At 42.9% G+C, this 18,905-nt stretch overlaps 1 protein-coding gene across 1 annotated transcript in view; it reads right to left on the reverse strand.

Annotated features, from left to right (window-relative positions):
• The window catches only part of LOC108925066 (ADP-ribosylation factor-like protein 15), an 89,308-nt gene extending 71,137 nt beyond the window's left edge, over nucleotides 1–18,171 (reverse strand). Inside the window, exon 1 of the mRNA XM_018736787.2 lies at nucleotides 17,673–18,171. Coding sequence (XP_018592303.1) covers nucleotides 17,673–17,684 — 12 coding nt within the window. The 5' untranslated portion in view covers nucleotides 17,685–18,171. The remainder of the gene's footprint in view (nucleotides 1–17,672) is intronic.
• Nucleotides 18,172–18,905: the final 734 nt, after the last annotated feature.

Here is an 18,905-nt window from a genome sequence, read left to right on the forward strand (position 1 = left end):
AGTCACTGGGTCACAATTTAATACAGACATTACGATCATTTACTTTATGGCTGTGAAATAAAATTAGGCACACAGGAGCAATTAATTCTTCGGACTTTAGTCCCCGTGAACAAGATACCCAGCAGAGGCAATGACAAAGACACTTCAGAATAAGACCTTATCAATATTTTCGAGCAGCAGGCGTTATGCAACAGTTGTGAACAGACACGGTGCGGCCCCTTCCACCTGCGCACAGGCTGTCCATTGAGCAGGACATTTACATAACGTTACCCCACATCAGAAAGCACAATACTGACCAAGGACTGCCAAGCGTGTAGATGAAAGCACGTACCACGCAACCTCTACCAAATCCCAGTTACTAAGACAATGCCAGGTGAAGGCCACACGTACTCCACCAGCTGGAAATTGCTTTGGGGGGGGGGGGGGGGATGTGGGCAACACACAGAAAAGGCCTCCAAACAATGGAGGAAGTAGGAACCAATTCTCTGGAGAGCACAAGAGCAAAGGGGGCAGTACAAACAGGACAGAACCACGGGGAGAGCTCCAAGAATTGACAGAATCATGGCAAGGTGCTGGAGCGGTGAAAGACCGGTGACACGAGACTTGAGGGAAAAGGATAGTTCCACAATGCCGAAACTCCATGCTCCTCACAGAGGCTGACACTCGAGTACTCCACTGTATCTGGGAAGCAATGGCACAAACAGTGAAGAGCCCCATGTGGTTCAGTGTGCTGCTTCCTTCGAAGACCTGCCGAAAAGCTCGCCCACCTAAGGTCTGTTGACGCGTGGAAATCAGCACGCAAAGATGAGCGCATACCACCTGTGATAAGAACCTGATGCTTCCCAGCACAGATTAACTTCTGTCCCCCCCCCCCCCAAAAAAAACACTTATCACACACAAGGGATCTTGCATAAAAGACAAAGTCAGTAAGTTACCACCTCACTGCCAACAATCTGGGGGGAACAGTTCTCTTGCAACAAACACAAACACAGGTAGCAGGTGGTGTAGCGCTGAGCCCTTGCCTTGCAGCCAAAGGACTGGGCTTAGAATCTCTTCTCTAGTTCTAGATTCCTTGATCACGGTACTTACCCTGAAGTGCTTCAGTAAAAATTACCCACTTGTATAATCAGTTAAATCTTGCCAAGTAGAGCAGTATACAAAAAGCTGCCTACGTTTTAAGTCGTTTTGAGGGAAAGCATAACACAAAATACATTTTACAGCTATATTAGCCCTAAGCAAGGAATTAACTCTAAAATTGCCCCAGCAAAATTACCCACCTCTATAAATAGGTAAATAATTGTAACCTTAGCGTTGTAAGTCGCTTAGGAGAAAAGCGTCAGCTAAATGAATAAATGTAAAATTCTTAATTTCACACCTACATCATATGCATTTCAACATGAAAAGCACAATTTTTTTTTTTTTTTAAAACATAACCATTGCTGACTTACAAAGTGAGCACCCAGTATATGCAGAATCAAGATTTTTATTTGTAATCCAGATAGATCCATGGATTTAAGAAAGATAATACACAAGGTCCCCCTGCCAAAGGTTCCCTGCTCTCTCCTCATAGGCTTTGTGGTGAAGACTGGTACGTGTTGTCTCCATAGCCAGACGTGGCCCGTACCGATAACATGCGATGTATACTGAAAGCCACAGGCTGAGATCGGCGCTGCACGGTACGACTTCTAACTGTACCGACAGACTTTGCGAAGAGCACAAAATGAGCTGCTAAAAGGAGACATTACTCTTGCTTTTCCTCAACACAATATCTACAACTGCATGCCCTGCGCTACCAGTTGACACAAAGCCTATTCAACAAAAGTATCTGCAAATACACCAAACAAATCTAGAGGCTCGCCCTTCAGTCAGCTGAAAACCAGGAGCACCTGGACAAATCTTGTCAAAGTCTTGTCAAACTATTCAACGGAATTCACTGGAAAACGCTGCAAATGCACTCGCTGGCACTTATCAGAATGTCTTGTAAAATAACAGTGGAAAAGGACAACACAACGAAATCTAATGTCATCTGTGAACGTACAAAGGTCATTTCTTAAAAAACAAAAAATGTCTTCAGATATGTTTGGGGGATTTAGTTGTATATCCAACAGCCTTTAATTTCAGTGAGAGAAATGTTATACAGCAAACATAAAAGACAAGCTGACAAAAAAAAAAAAAAACACGTGTATTAGTGACTGTTACTGAATACCTCATTGTGTTTTCACACACCACTCAAAATGAAAAAAGGGACTAGCAGTTGTAAAATAATTGCAGTGATACGGCTTCATAGAGGGGGTGGCGTGGTGCAGTGGGTTGGTCCTGATCCTGCTCTTCAGTGGGTCTGGGGTTCAAGTCCCGCTTGGGGTGCCTTGCGACGGACTGGCGTCCCGTCCCGAGTGTGTCCCCTCCCCCTCCGGCCTTACGCCCTGTGTGCCGGGTTAGGCTCCGGTTCCCCATGTCCCGTATGGGGCGAGTGGTTCGGACGGATATGGCTTCATAAAGTTAATTTCCATGATGAAATGGATGATTTCTAAAATAAATTGCATGTATACATATCTAAAGGATGTCTTTAGCTCTGCATCATTGTCCTTCATCGCTGAAATACAGTGAGGGCATCTTAAAGGAAGAGCCTGGCCCAGAAACCAAAGAATGTCCAAAGAAAAGTTCCCCTCAGACTGTAGTTTAGTCCAAGACTAGGGTTCACCTGTATTTAAGAAAGAAAATAAATTCATATACACACAGACATTTTCTGAACCGCTTGTCCCATATGGAGTCGCGGGGAACTGGAGCCTAACCCGGCAACACAGGGCGTAAGGCCGGAGGGGGAGTGGACACACCCAGGACGGGACGCCAGTCCGTCGCAAGGCACCCCAAGCGGGACTTGAACCCCAGACCCACTGGAGAGCAGAACCCGGTCCAACCCACTGCACCACCGCGCCCCCTCTAAATTCATATAGAAATTTAAAATTCAGTTTGGTCATTTAGCTGACACCATTACCCAAGGTGACACAGTATTAAAGAACTTTACAATGATTTACTCATTTATACAGCAGGGTGTTCTTACTGTACCGGTTCAGATTAAGTATCTCAATCAAGGCTATTACAGCAGGAGTGGGATTCAAACCAGAAACCTTCAGAGAACAGGGTGACAGCTCTACTGATATTAGCACCTACTGCCCTTTATTAAAACCTTTGAGAGATGTGAAACGAACTTCACTGCCTTTTACACTAGAATCCCAAGTTATGAAAAGGCAGCAGAGGAAGTTCTACACAGCTAACCATCATGGCATGAGGTCACCTTGTTGAGAATAACAACATTCTTTGCAGGGAAGTTGTTCTTTCTTTCACCCAAAACAAACGACAAATTCCCACCCAGACTCTGACTTAAACAGGGTGGAAAAAAGCAAATTGTTTCCAATGGCATCCTGTTTGGCTCTGTGGAAGTTCAGGGTCCCGGCAGCAACACCGCCTCCGCCACCAACCCCCCCTTCCCCAGCACACATGCAGGCACCCCACCCATTGACACGGCACTGGCAGGCCTATTTTTACAACCTCTGAGATATTCATGTCCTCAGAGGCAGGGACAGCTCACATCCTGCCATTCAAAGCACGGATGTGCACTAAGTATATAGCGTGGCAGCACCCAGTGACATTTCCCTGCAATCACTGCCAGCAGACAGTCGAATAGGTACAATTTACAAGCAGTGTCGCCTTGTCTTAAATATTCAGATGACATGAGGCATCTTGTAACATCCTGCTTCACTACCTTCTTCTTCATATACACCTGAAGTGTACCGGTATTACTACTGTGATTTATCCAGAAATTATACGTCATTTAGCAGACATTTTTCTCCAAAGTGATGTAAAACTCAGGAGCGAAAAGTCTTTTCACTGGTCCGGTCACAACAGATGAAAAGTTTAGATGCAGACACAGAACCTTCACACCACAGTTTGCCTGACACGACCTTTTGTGCTGCTGCACGTCACACGAGTGGCTGCCTTTAGAGTTGGCTCACATAGGCAAGACAAATGGGGCGGTGACAAATGGTTTAAATTTATGGAGCCATTAGTAGATCAGCAAAGAAGTCAGTCTGGAAGCAACGTCGTGAATGTTGAAAGGGATTCAGCAGTTCTGAGAGACCGAGGGAGCCCATTCCATATATCAGGAGCGAAGCCGAAAAGCAGTAGTCTTTCCATTTCATACTCCTCATGAGGAGGATGAGAAAGCAGCCAAAGATGAGGAGTGAAGTGCTCTTGTTGGAGTGTAGACAGTGATCAGGGATAAATTTAAATAATTTACAACCAGCAATTTACATTTTTACTCTGACTAAGGGCACCACAGTAAGGCCCTTCCTTACATTCCAACCAGCAACCTACAAGCCTGTGTCCTTGTCCTAATGGACAGGCTCCTCTTCAATGCTAAAATAGGTATCTTGAAATTGGGCCACAGAGACGACACCAAAGGCATGCGTTACCCTTTCAGTGTGAAGTGACTCCAGTTTAGAGAGCTGAAACAGTGCTACCCTTCTTTCATAACAACAAATACAGATACATTGTGCAGGCCTGCAACTGGCATGTTGGGAAACAACACAGCCTTGGAATTAAATAACATGGTTGAAACACAACTGTCCACAGTCGAAGACGACACGCATAATTTTTGGAGTTAAAGTAACCTCTCAGCTGGTGAAATGCAAAATTGACCAAACAAGAGAATGAGCGGGAGAAAAAAAAACCCAACACAGTGAAGACTCCAAGGGTCTAAAGGTCACAAAAATACATTGTCATGCTTCAAAGGTGTTTTTGATGTTTATAGGCAAATTGCCCAAATACTTGTAGAATTCACTAGTTCATCCTCTCTGCCACTTTGAAAGGCACAGAATGTCACTTGGGTTAAAAATCAAAGGAACCCGATGGACATCTCGGCATATTTGTTTACTCGCTAGCTTTTCCCAAATCACTGCTGGACAGCAATAAAGAGCTTCTTCTCAAAACTACGATCACAACACAAACACACACACACACACACACACACACGCGCACACACAAAACTAAGAGGCCTGATATGAATGCATGCAGAGCTCATCTCTGAGACTCTGCCAGTTTCCAACTCCTCTGGAAGCTGAGAAAAAGTAGAGAGACAGTAGTAAACAGTCACCTGACATTACATTAACATGAAGGGAAATGGCTGAGGAGAGCTCCGCGTGGTGCGTTTGGCTTAATGTTTAGACCAGCTTCTCATACAGGTGCAATAAAGTTATGGAATCGGGTTGGTATTCTGGCCGGGCAATTTAACACACACTGTTCCAAAACAGTCATGTAGCACAACTCTGCAAAGCGTTAACTGGCACTAACCAGGGCTACGCGGCAACGCAAAGCAAATTCAAGTCATTCATTTAGCTTATGCTGCTTATAATGGTGGATCTGTATGCAAAGCTACCTACAATTGCCAATTTACAGAGCTGGATAAATTTTATTCTCGCGTAAGGTAAGAACGTTCATGCACCATAACTTTATGATCATGCCCAGATAAGCCAAACTACACAGCCGTTACTCCTGTATTGTACGTAAATGTTTGAATATCTCAAAAAAAAAATTGTAGGGAAGTGATCAGGATTAATCTATTCTGAGTTTTATGCAGCTACTCATGTGATAAAGATTGGTGCGTGTGGTGGAAAGAAACTAACTGTACCTAAGAGTCACACGTCTATCCGTTTCTCCTAATGTAATATACAAATTGTATTTGAGATGTACATCGCTTTGGAGAAAAGCATCTGCTAAATGAATAAGTGTAAATGTATTCTATCAGATTAAGGCTACCACTTTGATCAAGTTTATTACAGTGGGAGAGGGATTCAAACCAGGGGCTTTCCAATGCAAGGTAACAGCTCTAACAGCTCGGCCCCCAGCTGCCCTGCTCTGCGTGACGTTCGGCTCAGCTAGGGTTTTCCACCATGGCGGTATTGAGAGGAGCAGTAACGGCAGTGCAGAGTATGTCGCCGATGGCATCCTGTCATTTATGGTGATTCGTGCAAGGTCATTTGCCCTCCCTTGTCCAAAAAAGAACCCCAGAGGCAGAAACCCAGCTGCTGTGATCAACAAGTGCCACACAGCTTGTGTTCGGTGCCTGAACCCTGCCATTGAGAGACCCGGCAGGAAGCCAAGGCAGGCGGGCTTGGTGCCTATGCCACAGACTGAAAGCTATAAGGGCTTTCCACACCACTACAGACAACCAAATGGACACCTGACCACAACAAACAGACCATAGACACAAAGCACATGTCTAAATATCTAACTGTCCACTCCACAAGTCTCAGTTTCTTGCAGTCAAAGGGAAGAGAGACAAAGAGGTCACTGAAAGTGTGCTGATACAGTAAGAGATCTCCAGCATTCCCCCCCCCCCCCCCCCCACCACTTAACTTTTTAGGACTGATTTTTATATATTTGCAAGTATTATATATAAAGCAGTACACATTTCACATTTTCTAGATGTGAATAAATGACACAGCTCCCCCCTCAAAGAAATGTGATCACACAAGGGCAGAAACTGACTGAATTTCTTTGTGTTAAGTCTTTGGAACACTAGCTCACATAGCATTACATAAACGCAACGTTTTGTGACCATTTCACAAAAAAAAAAAAAAAAAAAAATGTTTTTCCAGGTAAGGTGCTATGAGGTTTCCTGAATAAACATGAGGTGTGTGATTCAAGAAGGAGGAAAAAAAAACGGGTACAGGTCCACTCACATTTCTGGTCACGAAGTCCTAAAGATAGTGGGGCAATTTTATGGGTCATTAACACAGCAAACGGGGCCCTGAAAATCTCTAATGAGAGCCATTAACTGGCTTTACCAAGAGCCAAAGAGCAGTACCTGAGCTGCAGGAGCTCGGCCTCAACGCTCTTAGTTCGTTCCTCGTGTCACCCTTCACAGTAAAGGAGCATTCCAGGAAAACCTTGGGCCACCATGGGCTTCATGTCTCAAAATGCACAACTAAAAAATATATATATATATTTTTATACATGTATGTGTATATATATTTATAAAATTAATGCTGGGGTGGCGCGGTGGTGCAGTGGGTTTGACCAGGTCCTGTTCTCCGGTGAGTCTGGGGCTTGAGTCCTGCTTGGGGTGCCCTGCAACGGACTGGCATCCCATCCTGGGTGTGTTCCTTCCCACTCCAGCCTTACGCCTTGTGTTGCCGGGTTATGCTCCGGCTCCCCGCAACCCCGCATGGGACAAGCAGTTTCAGCAGATGTGTGCATTAAATGCTGCCATTTTACAAATAACTGACTTAAAGGTGTATGTGAAGGTTAATAAATGTGTCTAAAGTGGCATATATTAGACATATGTAACAGAGGGTCTCTTCTGTTGCGTACTGAAAAACAAGCATGCGCACACACCTCCTGACTCTTAGTGATCGACTACTGAGTCCTTGGCTGATACATTTCCAGTAAAACACACACCAACTGTCCCCTCTAGAGCCTTTAGACAGAGGAATCTAGGAAATGTGACGTGCAAACTGATTTATACAAGCCGTGTCTTGTCTGCGATGAAAGGAAAAGCATTTCAGTTAAGAGATCTGCACAAATTGTATTTTCTAAGAGATGTACATCGCTTTAGACAAAAGCATCTGCTAAATGAATAAATGTAAAAGAGGAAAAAAAGTGTCAAAATCAACTATTTGCCATCATTGAGAATTCGGTGACATTCAAAAAAATTGCCTGGATACAGATTAAGGATGACATGTAACAAAGCATAACGCACAGATTAAAGAATTTACAATTTATTTAAAATCTGGCGGAAAAAATAGATCATCCTTGTTTCCTTTACAACAAATCCTCTTAACTGTTGGAGGTAAGAGCCCTATACAAGATAATTCATTATAATCCAGGCTACTGACAGTAGGCATGCCTACCACAAAAGATACAGGAAATTTGAACAAAGCCCCTTAAATAAAAATGCCATCATTCTACCACTTTTCTGAATGACTTGGGATCTGAGAAGACCATTAAAAGGGAATGATGAATATATAAATGATATAATGCATGTACTGACCTCTCAGCAAATGCACGGACAAGTAAAGTAAGCCTAACATTGCAAGTCATCTGGGACTAATGGATAAATTCAGATGTAAAAGGAAGGGAGAACAAGCACCTTGCTTGTCATTCCAAATTCCTTAAGGACATAATACACCATTAGAGAAATTAGAAATTCATTAACATCCTTCCAGGAGAGCACCAAAGCAGATTTCATAATTATATTTATGATGTAGCCTGCCGTAATTTATTTCATCTAGCTCTTCATCTATCTGTCAATACCTATTCAAAACTCTCAAAATATTCAAACATGTCATTAAAACATGTAAGGTTTTACTCTGTGCATTTGGTCGGTCACCAAAATTCTGACAGTAAGAGCTAATGCCTTGGCTACATCTTACTGTCAGAAGGATCTAACAGCAAAGTAACAAAAGATGAACTCCAAAGATGAACATTTCCATGGCCCAGTCTTTTAAGGAAATGCCAACACACAAAGATGCTCCAGTGAGTGCAAAAGAAAGTCTTTTCTCATCTTTTCACACAGGATCTTCTACTCCAAGACCACTCCCTGACACAGTACCACTTCAGCACATACAGAGGGGAAAAAATGTGCTTTCATTTAGACCACAGGACCCCACAACCACCACCTGAGGCTAGGGGAGATGAGCTGCAGACCCCCCTAAACAAATCCCAGTGACAGCATGGAGGAAACTAACTGAAATAAATCCCCAAGACAATTAAGCACCTGAGACCTTAGATTAGATTTCATGTCTCTGGGGAAACACAAGGAAAGGCCTAATCACACTTTGAGCAGAAAGTTTAAATGAATACGGTAATAAAAACATTCAATACAAAAACTAGGAATTCAGCAACAGTCCAAATTCACCACCAATACACTGCTGCTTTATTTGAAGTAAACGGTACCTTGTTCTTGCATTCCTTTCCAAGCATTTTTCAAGAATATAGACTCCCTGCCATTGAGCAATGGGGAGCAAAACAACCCTGCCTTTACCTAAAAAGTAGTCTTACTATAATGTTTAAACCATGAAAATTAAACATTGACAACTTCCATGCTAATCCATGGTTTTCGTGCAGCACACAAGAAACAAGGTTTTCGGAAGTCCTCATTCAGAATTTTCTGCAAGCAAACCTGTCAGAGATTCATTAAAAAGTGAAATACCGTTGTGAAAATACCAGACTTTGATATTGTTTGGGGGAAAAAAAAAAATGGAGCTCCTGAGCAGATGTTTAACTAGTCAGGCATGTTAGTCACAATTCTGTATCCAACCTTATAAAAGTTTTAAATTAAGTCAGACATACAATAACATTAAGTCATAGGACACTTTCAATTAAGCCTTTTGTGTTGGACAGTACAATGTTCTGTATCTACAACAACAATGTTGCATCTCAACAATCTGTATTTACATTTATTCATTTAGCAGACGCTTTTCTCCAAAGCGACTTCCAACGAACTCTATGTAGTGTTATCGGCCCACACCCTATTCACCAAGGTGACTTACACTGCTAGATACACTACTTACAATGGGTCGCTCATCCATACATCAGTGGAACACACTATTACTCAACACTCAGACTTTGGGTGAACCTGCACAGTGTGTCTTTAGACTGTGGGAGGATACCCACGCAGACATGGGGAGAACATGCAAACTCCACACAGACTGAGTAGGGCTTGAACGTATGCCCTCTCGCACCATCCAGGCGCTACAAGAGTCTGTGCTGCTTGAGCTGATGGCTGCCCTAAATACTTTAACTTTGCTTTTTCTTAAAAGACCTCATTTTGGCTTTTTGATTAAATCCTAGAACGAAGCACATTTTTGACAATACACACAAATCTCCTTTCTTGTATTCTACCCCTTTTCCCCACCAGTTTTATCGGACAGCTGATAACACAATTTGCACATCCATAGTCCATTTCCTCATCTTAAATTCATTACAATTGCATGGGATGATTTTCAAACTAGAAGGGCAACAAAAGTATTAAAATTCTTCATTTTCATGAGACATGTCAATCAGACCTATTACCCCACAGAGCTTTTCCATATTTCTTAGAAAGTATTTTTCCTATTAAATGTGTGATGCTTTAATATAAAGCAGACTCTTCTGTTACCTTTAAATACTTAGACAAACATCTACAACTGACAACCTGTTTTTCCACATGACAACATACATCAACAAGATATGAAAGTGTGTTCAAGAAGATCTCACATTCAAAGCGACTGAGAAAGACCCAACTGTGCAACAGTGTTGACCTTACAAAAAAGTCAGTAATAAAGTTTCACTCATTTTATTTTATCCATTCTTCTCTTTTCCATTTCAAATGTTCTGAGTTTGAAGCACATCCATGGGAAAACCAAATGACAGGATAGCATGACAATTATGGCCAAGAACATGTAATGTGAATGTCTCAATTTACCCTACCATTGCAAGAAAGGTATATAACAGGAACTGCCTCACATATGATATCAAACCATATCAACAGGTTATACTGTCAATTTGAGTAAGAGCATCATCTAAACAACAAAATCAAAGTCATGATCGTAATAAGTTTTAGGTGACATAATTCCTATTTCCTCCAAGCCCAAAAAAAAGCAGAGAACATGTGTAACCATATAACTACACTTCTGGCGTTAAACCAAATTCATGAACGACAGCTAAGGAAGAAAGGTCTGGTCAAAGGTTCACTCGGCACCATTATCTGGCTCTGTCTGGGGTGGATGTTGTTTTTGAGAGCTCGCCAAAGAGTCCATAATGCAAAGGTCCAAAAAAAACCAAAATATGCTGGCTCCACCATGGGAGAAGTATAATCAGCTTTCAGACCCTTCACCAAAGTGCACAGGCCTGTTCAAGGAAGCTCTATGTGAAAAAGGTCAGAACCTTCTTAAAGGTCAGAAAGCATTAATTACATGCAAGTTCGGATTGTCATATGTCGAGGACCACAATGGCCATCCCATCAACCATATTATTATTTTCGAATCCAAAGGTTTGGGCATAATGTCTAACGACGACCACTCTATGTTCTGTACAATGACATCAGCTGGCCGTGCTGCTGTGATGCACCTGTACTTTTCTGCTTGACTCAGTGAGTGTCTATAGGTCACTGCATTTCATTTTCAAAAACAATTCATTAATATTATTTTTATAATAATACATGTTTCATTTGTGATTACATTGAAGACACTTTTTGTTTAAAATGACTAGAAAGCAAAAACAAGAGCAGAAAGGAAAAAAACTAAAAATGAAAATGAAAATAAAAATAATGCAGAAGGGAATGAAACGCCATCATAAGTCAAGGGCTGCCTGTAATACAGAAAGAATACTCAAGTGTACAAATGGATAAACCATTGTAAAAAGTTTAGCATACACATTTCACAGTTTCAAGTCCCTTTGGAGAAAAGTTTCAGTTAATTAAAATAAATAATATTCTAAAACCCTGCTTGCCCTGTCAATCATGATTAAAGAGGTCATCCTTCCCATGATCCATCGGAAAATGTGTGACATGAGTCTTCAAAGAGTCATAAAATCAAGCTATGAAATCTTGACCCTAGAGCAAGTTCTATGTGGCACTGGAGAAACTTTAAGGTATTAATAGCACTTATGTAGAAATAGCAGGGGAAACAAACAAGTTTCGCCAAAGCATTCCTTTGTGTGTTTAACTGGCTGCAGACAATGCACTACATTCTATCTGCCCATCTTAAGGGACAGACGCAGGAACTCGTTCATCTTCCACCACTGAAGGTGTTTGCGACCCAGTGAGTCCATCTGGCCTGCAAACCAGATTGTTGCTGGATTAGCATGGCATTTCCTCCACTGTTACATTCCGCACCACAGCACAGCACACCATGTGTGTTATTGAGGCATATGCAGAGTGAGAGGGTACAGACCCTTCCCAGCAACCCTGACCATCTCCAGAACATTCTTTCTTCTGCACTGGGAGGCACATTTCCTTGCCTGCTCACTATACCTGGGAATTGTAAGGGCAATGATTTTTACACACACACACACACACACACACACACACACACACACACACAGAGCAAATCTTTGGAAAGCACTAATCCTTGTAATCCTGTGCTCATCCATACAGTACTTTGTTTTACTGTGCAATGTGCAACTCATTTGGTTTTAAGACATTTTTTCACTATAATGCTTCTATGCCTGCAGCACAATTTTGAAATAAACCTGAAAATTTCCATTAAAATATACCATTACTACATACATTCATGTGAATACTATTGTGGAGATCCATCCATCCATCCATCCATCCATTATCAGTAACTGCTGGTGCAATGCTGGGTTGCAGTGATCGGAGTCTATCCTAGAAACAGCATTAGACACCCTGGACAGGACACCAGTGCAATCATTCTCTCTCACGCACGCACGCACGCAATACAGGGAATTCTAAGTCTCCAGTTTCTTAGTAATTGACATGTCTTTGGACTGTGAGAGGAAACTGGAGCACTCAGAGAATGGTCATGTGAACATGGGGAGAACATGCAAACTCCAGATTGAGCAGGGAACCCACGTTCAGCCACACAACCAAGACACTGAGACGCTAACTCCTGCGCCAACATGCTGCCACTATGTGGAGATGCCAAATAAATATCCACAACTTACAATCTGCTCCATCCTTGCAAGGCAGCCTACTGTGTGCCAGTTTCAGTATCTAGCCAAGTGTTACAAGCAGGTCATGATTATCTATGCCAACCACTCGAAGAGTGAGAGCAATTTATCCAACTGTTTTTACACAAACACTTCAGCCTGAAAAAGACCTTTTATACAGACACATTGACATTCCAAGTATTGCTTCTTCAGGTATATTTTAATGTCTACTTCCCTTTATTTGAAACAAGCTTCTAATCAGTCATCTGACCGTAATTGGGCGTTTCCACCTTCCAACAAAACTTACATAAAGTACATTTCTGCACGATTCATTGCTTTCAATTAATTTTGAAAGGCCACAGGGAAGCCTGCAGATAAACATTCCACTGTGTGTGGAACAAAAGACTTGATGTGATTTTTTAACCAAACCCCTGGGACGGAGCACATGCAGAGCACGAAGGAAACGCCGCTATCTGAACAAACATGTGTCACAGGGCGACAGACGCTGGCACTGCCAAAACAAGAACACTACATTGATTCCACTTGTTACCATACAACACAAACACAGAGGTAGCAAGACAAACACTGTAAAAGCTTCATTGTCGTGGCACAGAACAGTGAAGAAAATAAAAATGTATTAAGAAGCAGTGATGAGAATTTAAAAACAGCTGAGATACTATTTAAAAATAAATTTAAAAAAAAATCAGTCACCATGTGAATAATATTTTCAAGCTTATAAAATACCAACAATGTCTTTATTATTATTGTCTTCACATTTATATCCAAGGGGACTTACAATGCTAGATTTGTATTTTAAGTTGATAGAATTAACACATTCACACAACTGTGTAATTTTTACTGTGTCAACTGAGGACAAGTACCTCGATCAACAGTGCAGAAGGAGTGGAGATTTGAACCAAAGGCCTTTGGGTTGCAAGGCAATGACTTTCAATACTTTAAAAACAGTACCTGCTGCCTCTAAATAAAGAGCATATTAACATTGTCTTCATAAACTGTGAACAATGGTCCTAAACTTAACACGCATTTCCAGTCTTAAGGCTTCGACATACACCCAAGCAGTGTCTCCTGTCCATAGGCTATGCATGTCAAGTCATGTGGTCAGTTAACGGAAAATATGTAACATTGTTGGCAAAAACATGTTAATACTTCGGTGGTATGTAACGACTCGCGGGCATGAACCCCATCTAGGGAAAATAGCCATAAAAAGACAACAAAACACGACGACGCTGCAGAAAAGTTTGACAGCAACTGAAGATGTTACAGCTGTTGTGAATATCAAACACTTCGAACGATGCTGCCAACGCAAAAAAACTTGAAAGGAGACACTGTCCACCACAACTGTACTAATACTTCCATCTGTTAAAGGTTTTGAGTCAAAGGCAATATTAATTTTATGTTTCATAATCCAGGAGGGAGCGCATTAAAACGTGTGCAGTTATGTTTGGAAACTGCAAAGAACCATGCCTATTAATTATTCAGGATCATATAATATACAACAAACCCTGCAGTACCATATAAATTGAGAAAGTGTGTCCTGGATTCCATCACCAGTAGCTTTATGTAAATTCAGAGTAAACACTTTCTACAGTCATCACAGCAGTGTTTTAAGTAAGGCAGAACACAGTGATAAATCATTGTTTATATTCTCTTTACTGTAACGTTGGCACCACCTCATAACAGTCGATTGTAAATGGTTCTGCAAGGCAAATACATATTTTTTGCAGCACCTGAACACAGGCAAATCACTACCTTGTGTGCCATAGCAAACAGTGTCTACCTAATAAGAACTAAGTTGACTGGATGGATGACATTGATCCTTACTACAAGTGTGAGCATTTCACGTCTCTGTAAAACCATTTTCCAGTAAAACCAGAAACCAGAAGATGTGACTTCTTAGAGGATCAACACATGCACATGTGACTGTCTGTCTGTCAGACCCATCACAAGGGAATCCCTTGGGCTGTAACAAACTCCTCAGCTAGCTCTCGTGGAACCAAAGGACGTGCAAAGCAGAACTGTCCGATGGGCTCTCTATGAATAGCAACGAAGCTGTGGAGCCCCACACAGCGACACTCCTCCCCCAGGTTTCTGCCACAGTACAGCACACACCACACATACCAAGACACCGCAAAAAAAAAAAAAAGTACCGTTCACATATCCCACCTTGCAGTTCAAAGTTAGAGCCACTTTTGTGATTCTGAAGCACACGCCTCCGCCATCAAAATGGTCATCCTTTCCTCACTCAGATTATCATATTTGTGCTGTTAAGTTAGTCATCTGCACTTCCTGCAGACCCTGTTGCTGAAGTATTTGCCAGAAAAGCATCCATTGCCAATTCTTGTTGCTATGTTAATTTGGACTTTGAATTCTACTCACTTAACACAGTGAGAACCACTGAAAAGGGATAATTCCCCAGTAGTCTCTTAAACGAACAATGGTGCTCGACACTACATACACTTAGTAGAGTACAAGCATCATGCCTTTTGATCTTTACATTTGATGGTAATTTCACAGAATTGTACAAGAATGCAGGTGGCTTAGTGGTTTTAGCATGCACCTTGCAGTGGAAAGATCCTGCTTTGGTTCCCACCACCTACTCAGTGCTGAGGGGCACTATACCTGTAACTGAATTGATACGGTAAAATTACATTGTTGTTTAAAAAAAATTTTTACGTAGCTTCGCATGGGAACCACAGACTGAAGCATCAAGTAAATAGCAGCCAACGTGATTTGTAAATTCATTCAGGTATTTCAGTTGCATTGGCAATAAATATATTATCAGCTCAGTGACTTGATAAATATCCCATTTTCAGCTTCTAGTCTTTTTTTCTTTATACAGATCCAATTAAAAATGGGAGTTTACAAAAAAATGGTTTTACAGAGATATGAAATGCTCGTACTTGTAGTAAGGATCAATGTCGTCCATCCAGTCAACTTAGTTCTTATTAGGCAGACACTGTTTGCTATGGCGTATGGGGGTGCGGTGGCGCAGTGGGTTGGACCACAGTCCTGCTCTCCGGTGGGTCTGGGGTTCAAGTCCCACTTAGGGTGCCTTGTGACGGACTGGCGTCCCGTCCTGGGTGTGTCCCCTCCCCCTCCGGCCTTACGCCCTGTGTTACCGGGTTGGCTCCGGTTGCCCGTGACCCCGTATGGGACAAGCGGTTCTGAAAATGTGTGTGTGTGTTTGCTATGGCACACAAGGTAGTGATTTGCCTGTGTTCAGGTGCTGCAAAAAATATGTATTTGCCTTGCAGAACCATTTACAATCGACTGTTATGAGGTGGTGCCAACGTTACAGTAAAGAGAATATAAACAATGATTTATCACTGTGTTCCGCCTTACTTAAAACACTGCTGCAATGACTGTAGGAACTGTTTGCTCTGAATTTACATTTTTACATTTTACATTACGTTTTAATGCGCTCCCTCCTGGATTATGAAACATAAAATTAATATTGCCTTTGACTCAAAACCTTTAACAGATGGAAGTATTAGTACAGTTGTGGTGGACAGTGTCTCCTTTCAAGTTTTTTTGCGTTGGCAGCATCGTTCGAAGTGTTTGATATTCACAACAGCTGTAACATCTTCAGTTGCTGTCAAACTTTTCTGCAGCGTCGTCGTGTTTTGTTGTCTTTTTATGGCTATTTTCCCTAGATGGGGTTCATGCCCGCGAGTCGTTACACACCACCGAAGTATTAACATGCCGATTTAAAGTACTTTTTTGTCAGATCCTCATCAAAGCAACCTGAAGGAAAGCACAACCTAAATAATTTCTAACAGCAGACCCCAGACACACACATCACCTCAAGGACTACACAAGGAGGCGTGCCCACACCCTTTGTGCGTTTCCCCCTTACCGCCCGCTGCATTCAGCCCGGACCCGGGACAGAACTTTGTCTTGGCACTGGACAGCGCAACGGGTGGAATAAGAGCTACGAAGTGGGTTGATCTGCTGTTCTCCCTGCAGATGGGACCGCTCTTCCATCAAACTAACCGAAAGGTAAGGATGGACAACGGCAGAACCACACAGCGAGTGCATGAAATCATCATCATCATCATCAGTAGCCAGGCACTTGGGAGATTAGTCAGAACTGATTGACAGCTACACAAACCGCAGTGTTAGTCTGTCATATTCCTGCGTGTCGCCTTGGACAAACTGGCTGCAGCATTTTCTGCAAAACAGTTCTGAATGACTGGTTTACACGTGTACAGTACTAACTTATAAGACATGACAATAATATTTCCCTTCGCTTTTGTGCATGCAATGATCCAAGAGCACATTTACAAGTTCTCCTGGAAATGACGTCTTACCACATAGATAGATTTAAAAGCACATCCCTCACCAGCTACAATCAGTGTTGTTGCCTCAGTTACCTCGCAGTGGGATTTTTACACACACGGAAAGTTTCGCAATACCTGGAAGTTCACAAGCAGTTTCCGATGGTCAACATACATAAACGTATCTGAATTACACTTTTGTTAAAGCTGTTTCTTGAAAAACCGTCTCAGAGAAGACAATGAATGAATGAGAAGGGCCTGAAGGGAACATGTACCAAGGTAGGCTGCAAAACCCAACAGTTTAATAATTCTATTTTAATTTGTCCAATCATGGCACAGACCACCACCACGTTTCACACCTTCCTTCGTCCTCCTGGGTTCTAGAATTACTCAAGGTAAGGGTAAAACACTGTAAAAAAGTCGTCTCGGACAAGACAAGAAGAGTGACACTCGACACTCAGTGTTAAGGACAATAATATTTTTTAATAAGCCGCTAGAGGCTCGACTGTAAGCTGCGAAAACGTTTACCTCAGAACAGAAAGCACAGCACGAACCGGCGTGATGATGATACCGAGCGAGTCAGTGTGCATCGTCGATAACATCACGAAAATACACGCCTGAGGCTGAGCCCAGCCCGTGCACGTACGCGCGCGCGCGCACACACACACACACACACACACACACACACACACACACACACACACACAAACACACAGACCCTACCAGATAATCCATCTGTATCCACCGCGTCGGAAGCTCCCGACGTTACAACCGACTCAACTGTATTCTTCGGCACGAGCGCGACAACAGCCAAGCTGAAGCTAGCGGTGTCTCTTGGCGCGAGCGCTGCCTGCCGTGTGACGGATGCATTCAAAACGGAGCGCTTTGTATTCCCCGCCTCTCCTCAGCTCCGGCGCGAGCGCCGCCGATGTTCGCGCTCCTTCCTTCTGGCCGCCGCGCTGCCAAAGCTTCGCCGTGCCTTTAGCCGAGCTCCTCAGGGGTCGAGAAGGCGCCTAGCCGCGCTTGCCACCGCCCCTCGGCTCCCAGCTACGCGTTCCTGCCTCCGCACAACAGGCGATAATCTTACAGGAACTATAGGAAGCCTCGCTCTTCTCTCGCGCAGAGCGGTCATCTGACCGAGAACGTCGCGCTACACGCCTCCATCAGCTGCGAAGCCGTTTCCTGCGCAACCCCTGTCACGTGACGGTGGTGCCGGGACTCGAATAGGTGTACCTGTATACTGTACTCGCACACCGTGTATGGCACCGTTGGTAACGCGTACAGCGCGACAGGCCGCGTAGTTACTGCACGCCTCTATCAGCCGTCAAACCGCTTCGGGAGCCTCCCCCGTCACGTGATCGCGGTGTTTTGAGTGAGACGTCGTACGAGCGGGCGATATCGTGACGAGCGACGCTCATGTCACGTGACCCTGCTTGAGACGTATGCGGTGTCTACTGGTGATACTGCTCGATATTGAAGTTTAAGGGTAACTGTAGAACTTTTAAAAAGCGTGCATTTATAAGTGTTGGAGCACTTTTGTAACCATAGTCATATTACTTTGGCTCGTATCAATTAAATTGTTTGGTGTGACATTTTTACGCTACGATCGTTAACGTCGTAGGATCCAGTTACGCAAACGTCACGGAGCTCCGTTTCGTTTCGTTTCGCGTGGGCGGGGCGGGGTCAGCAGAATCGAAAAATGTGTGTGTGTGTGTGTGTGTGTGTGTGTGTGTGTGTGTGTGTGTGTGTGTGTGTGTGTGTGTGTGTGAGAGAGAGAGAGAGAGAGAGAATTGCTGGGAATTCTCCATATTCCCATAACAACTTCAGTTCTGTGCGCGCATACAGTAAATTAATCGCCGTATAAAAGCGGATTTTTCATGAATTCTTTGCATTATTTGTATCTGCATAAATCATTTGATGTAGTTGAACAGTCACAGTGTTTTTTAGGGAAATTTT

This window comes from Scleropages formosus, chromosome 6 (assembly GCF_900964775.1).
Source record: "Scleropages formosus chromosome 6, fSclFor1.1, whole genome shotgun sequence".
NCBI classification, from domain to species: Eukaryota; Metazoa; Chordata; class Actinopteri; order Osteoglossiformes; family Osteoglossidae; genus Scleropages; species Scleropages formosus.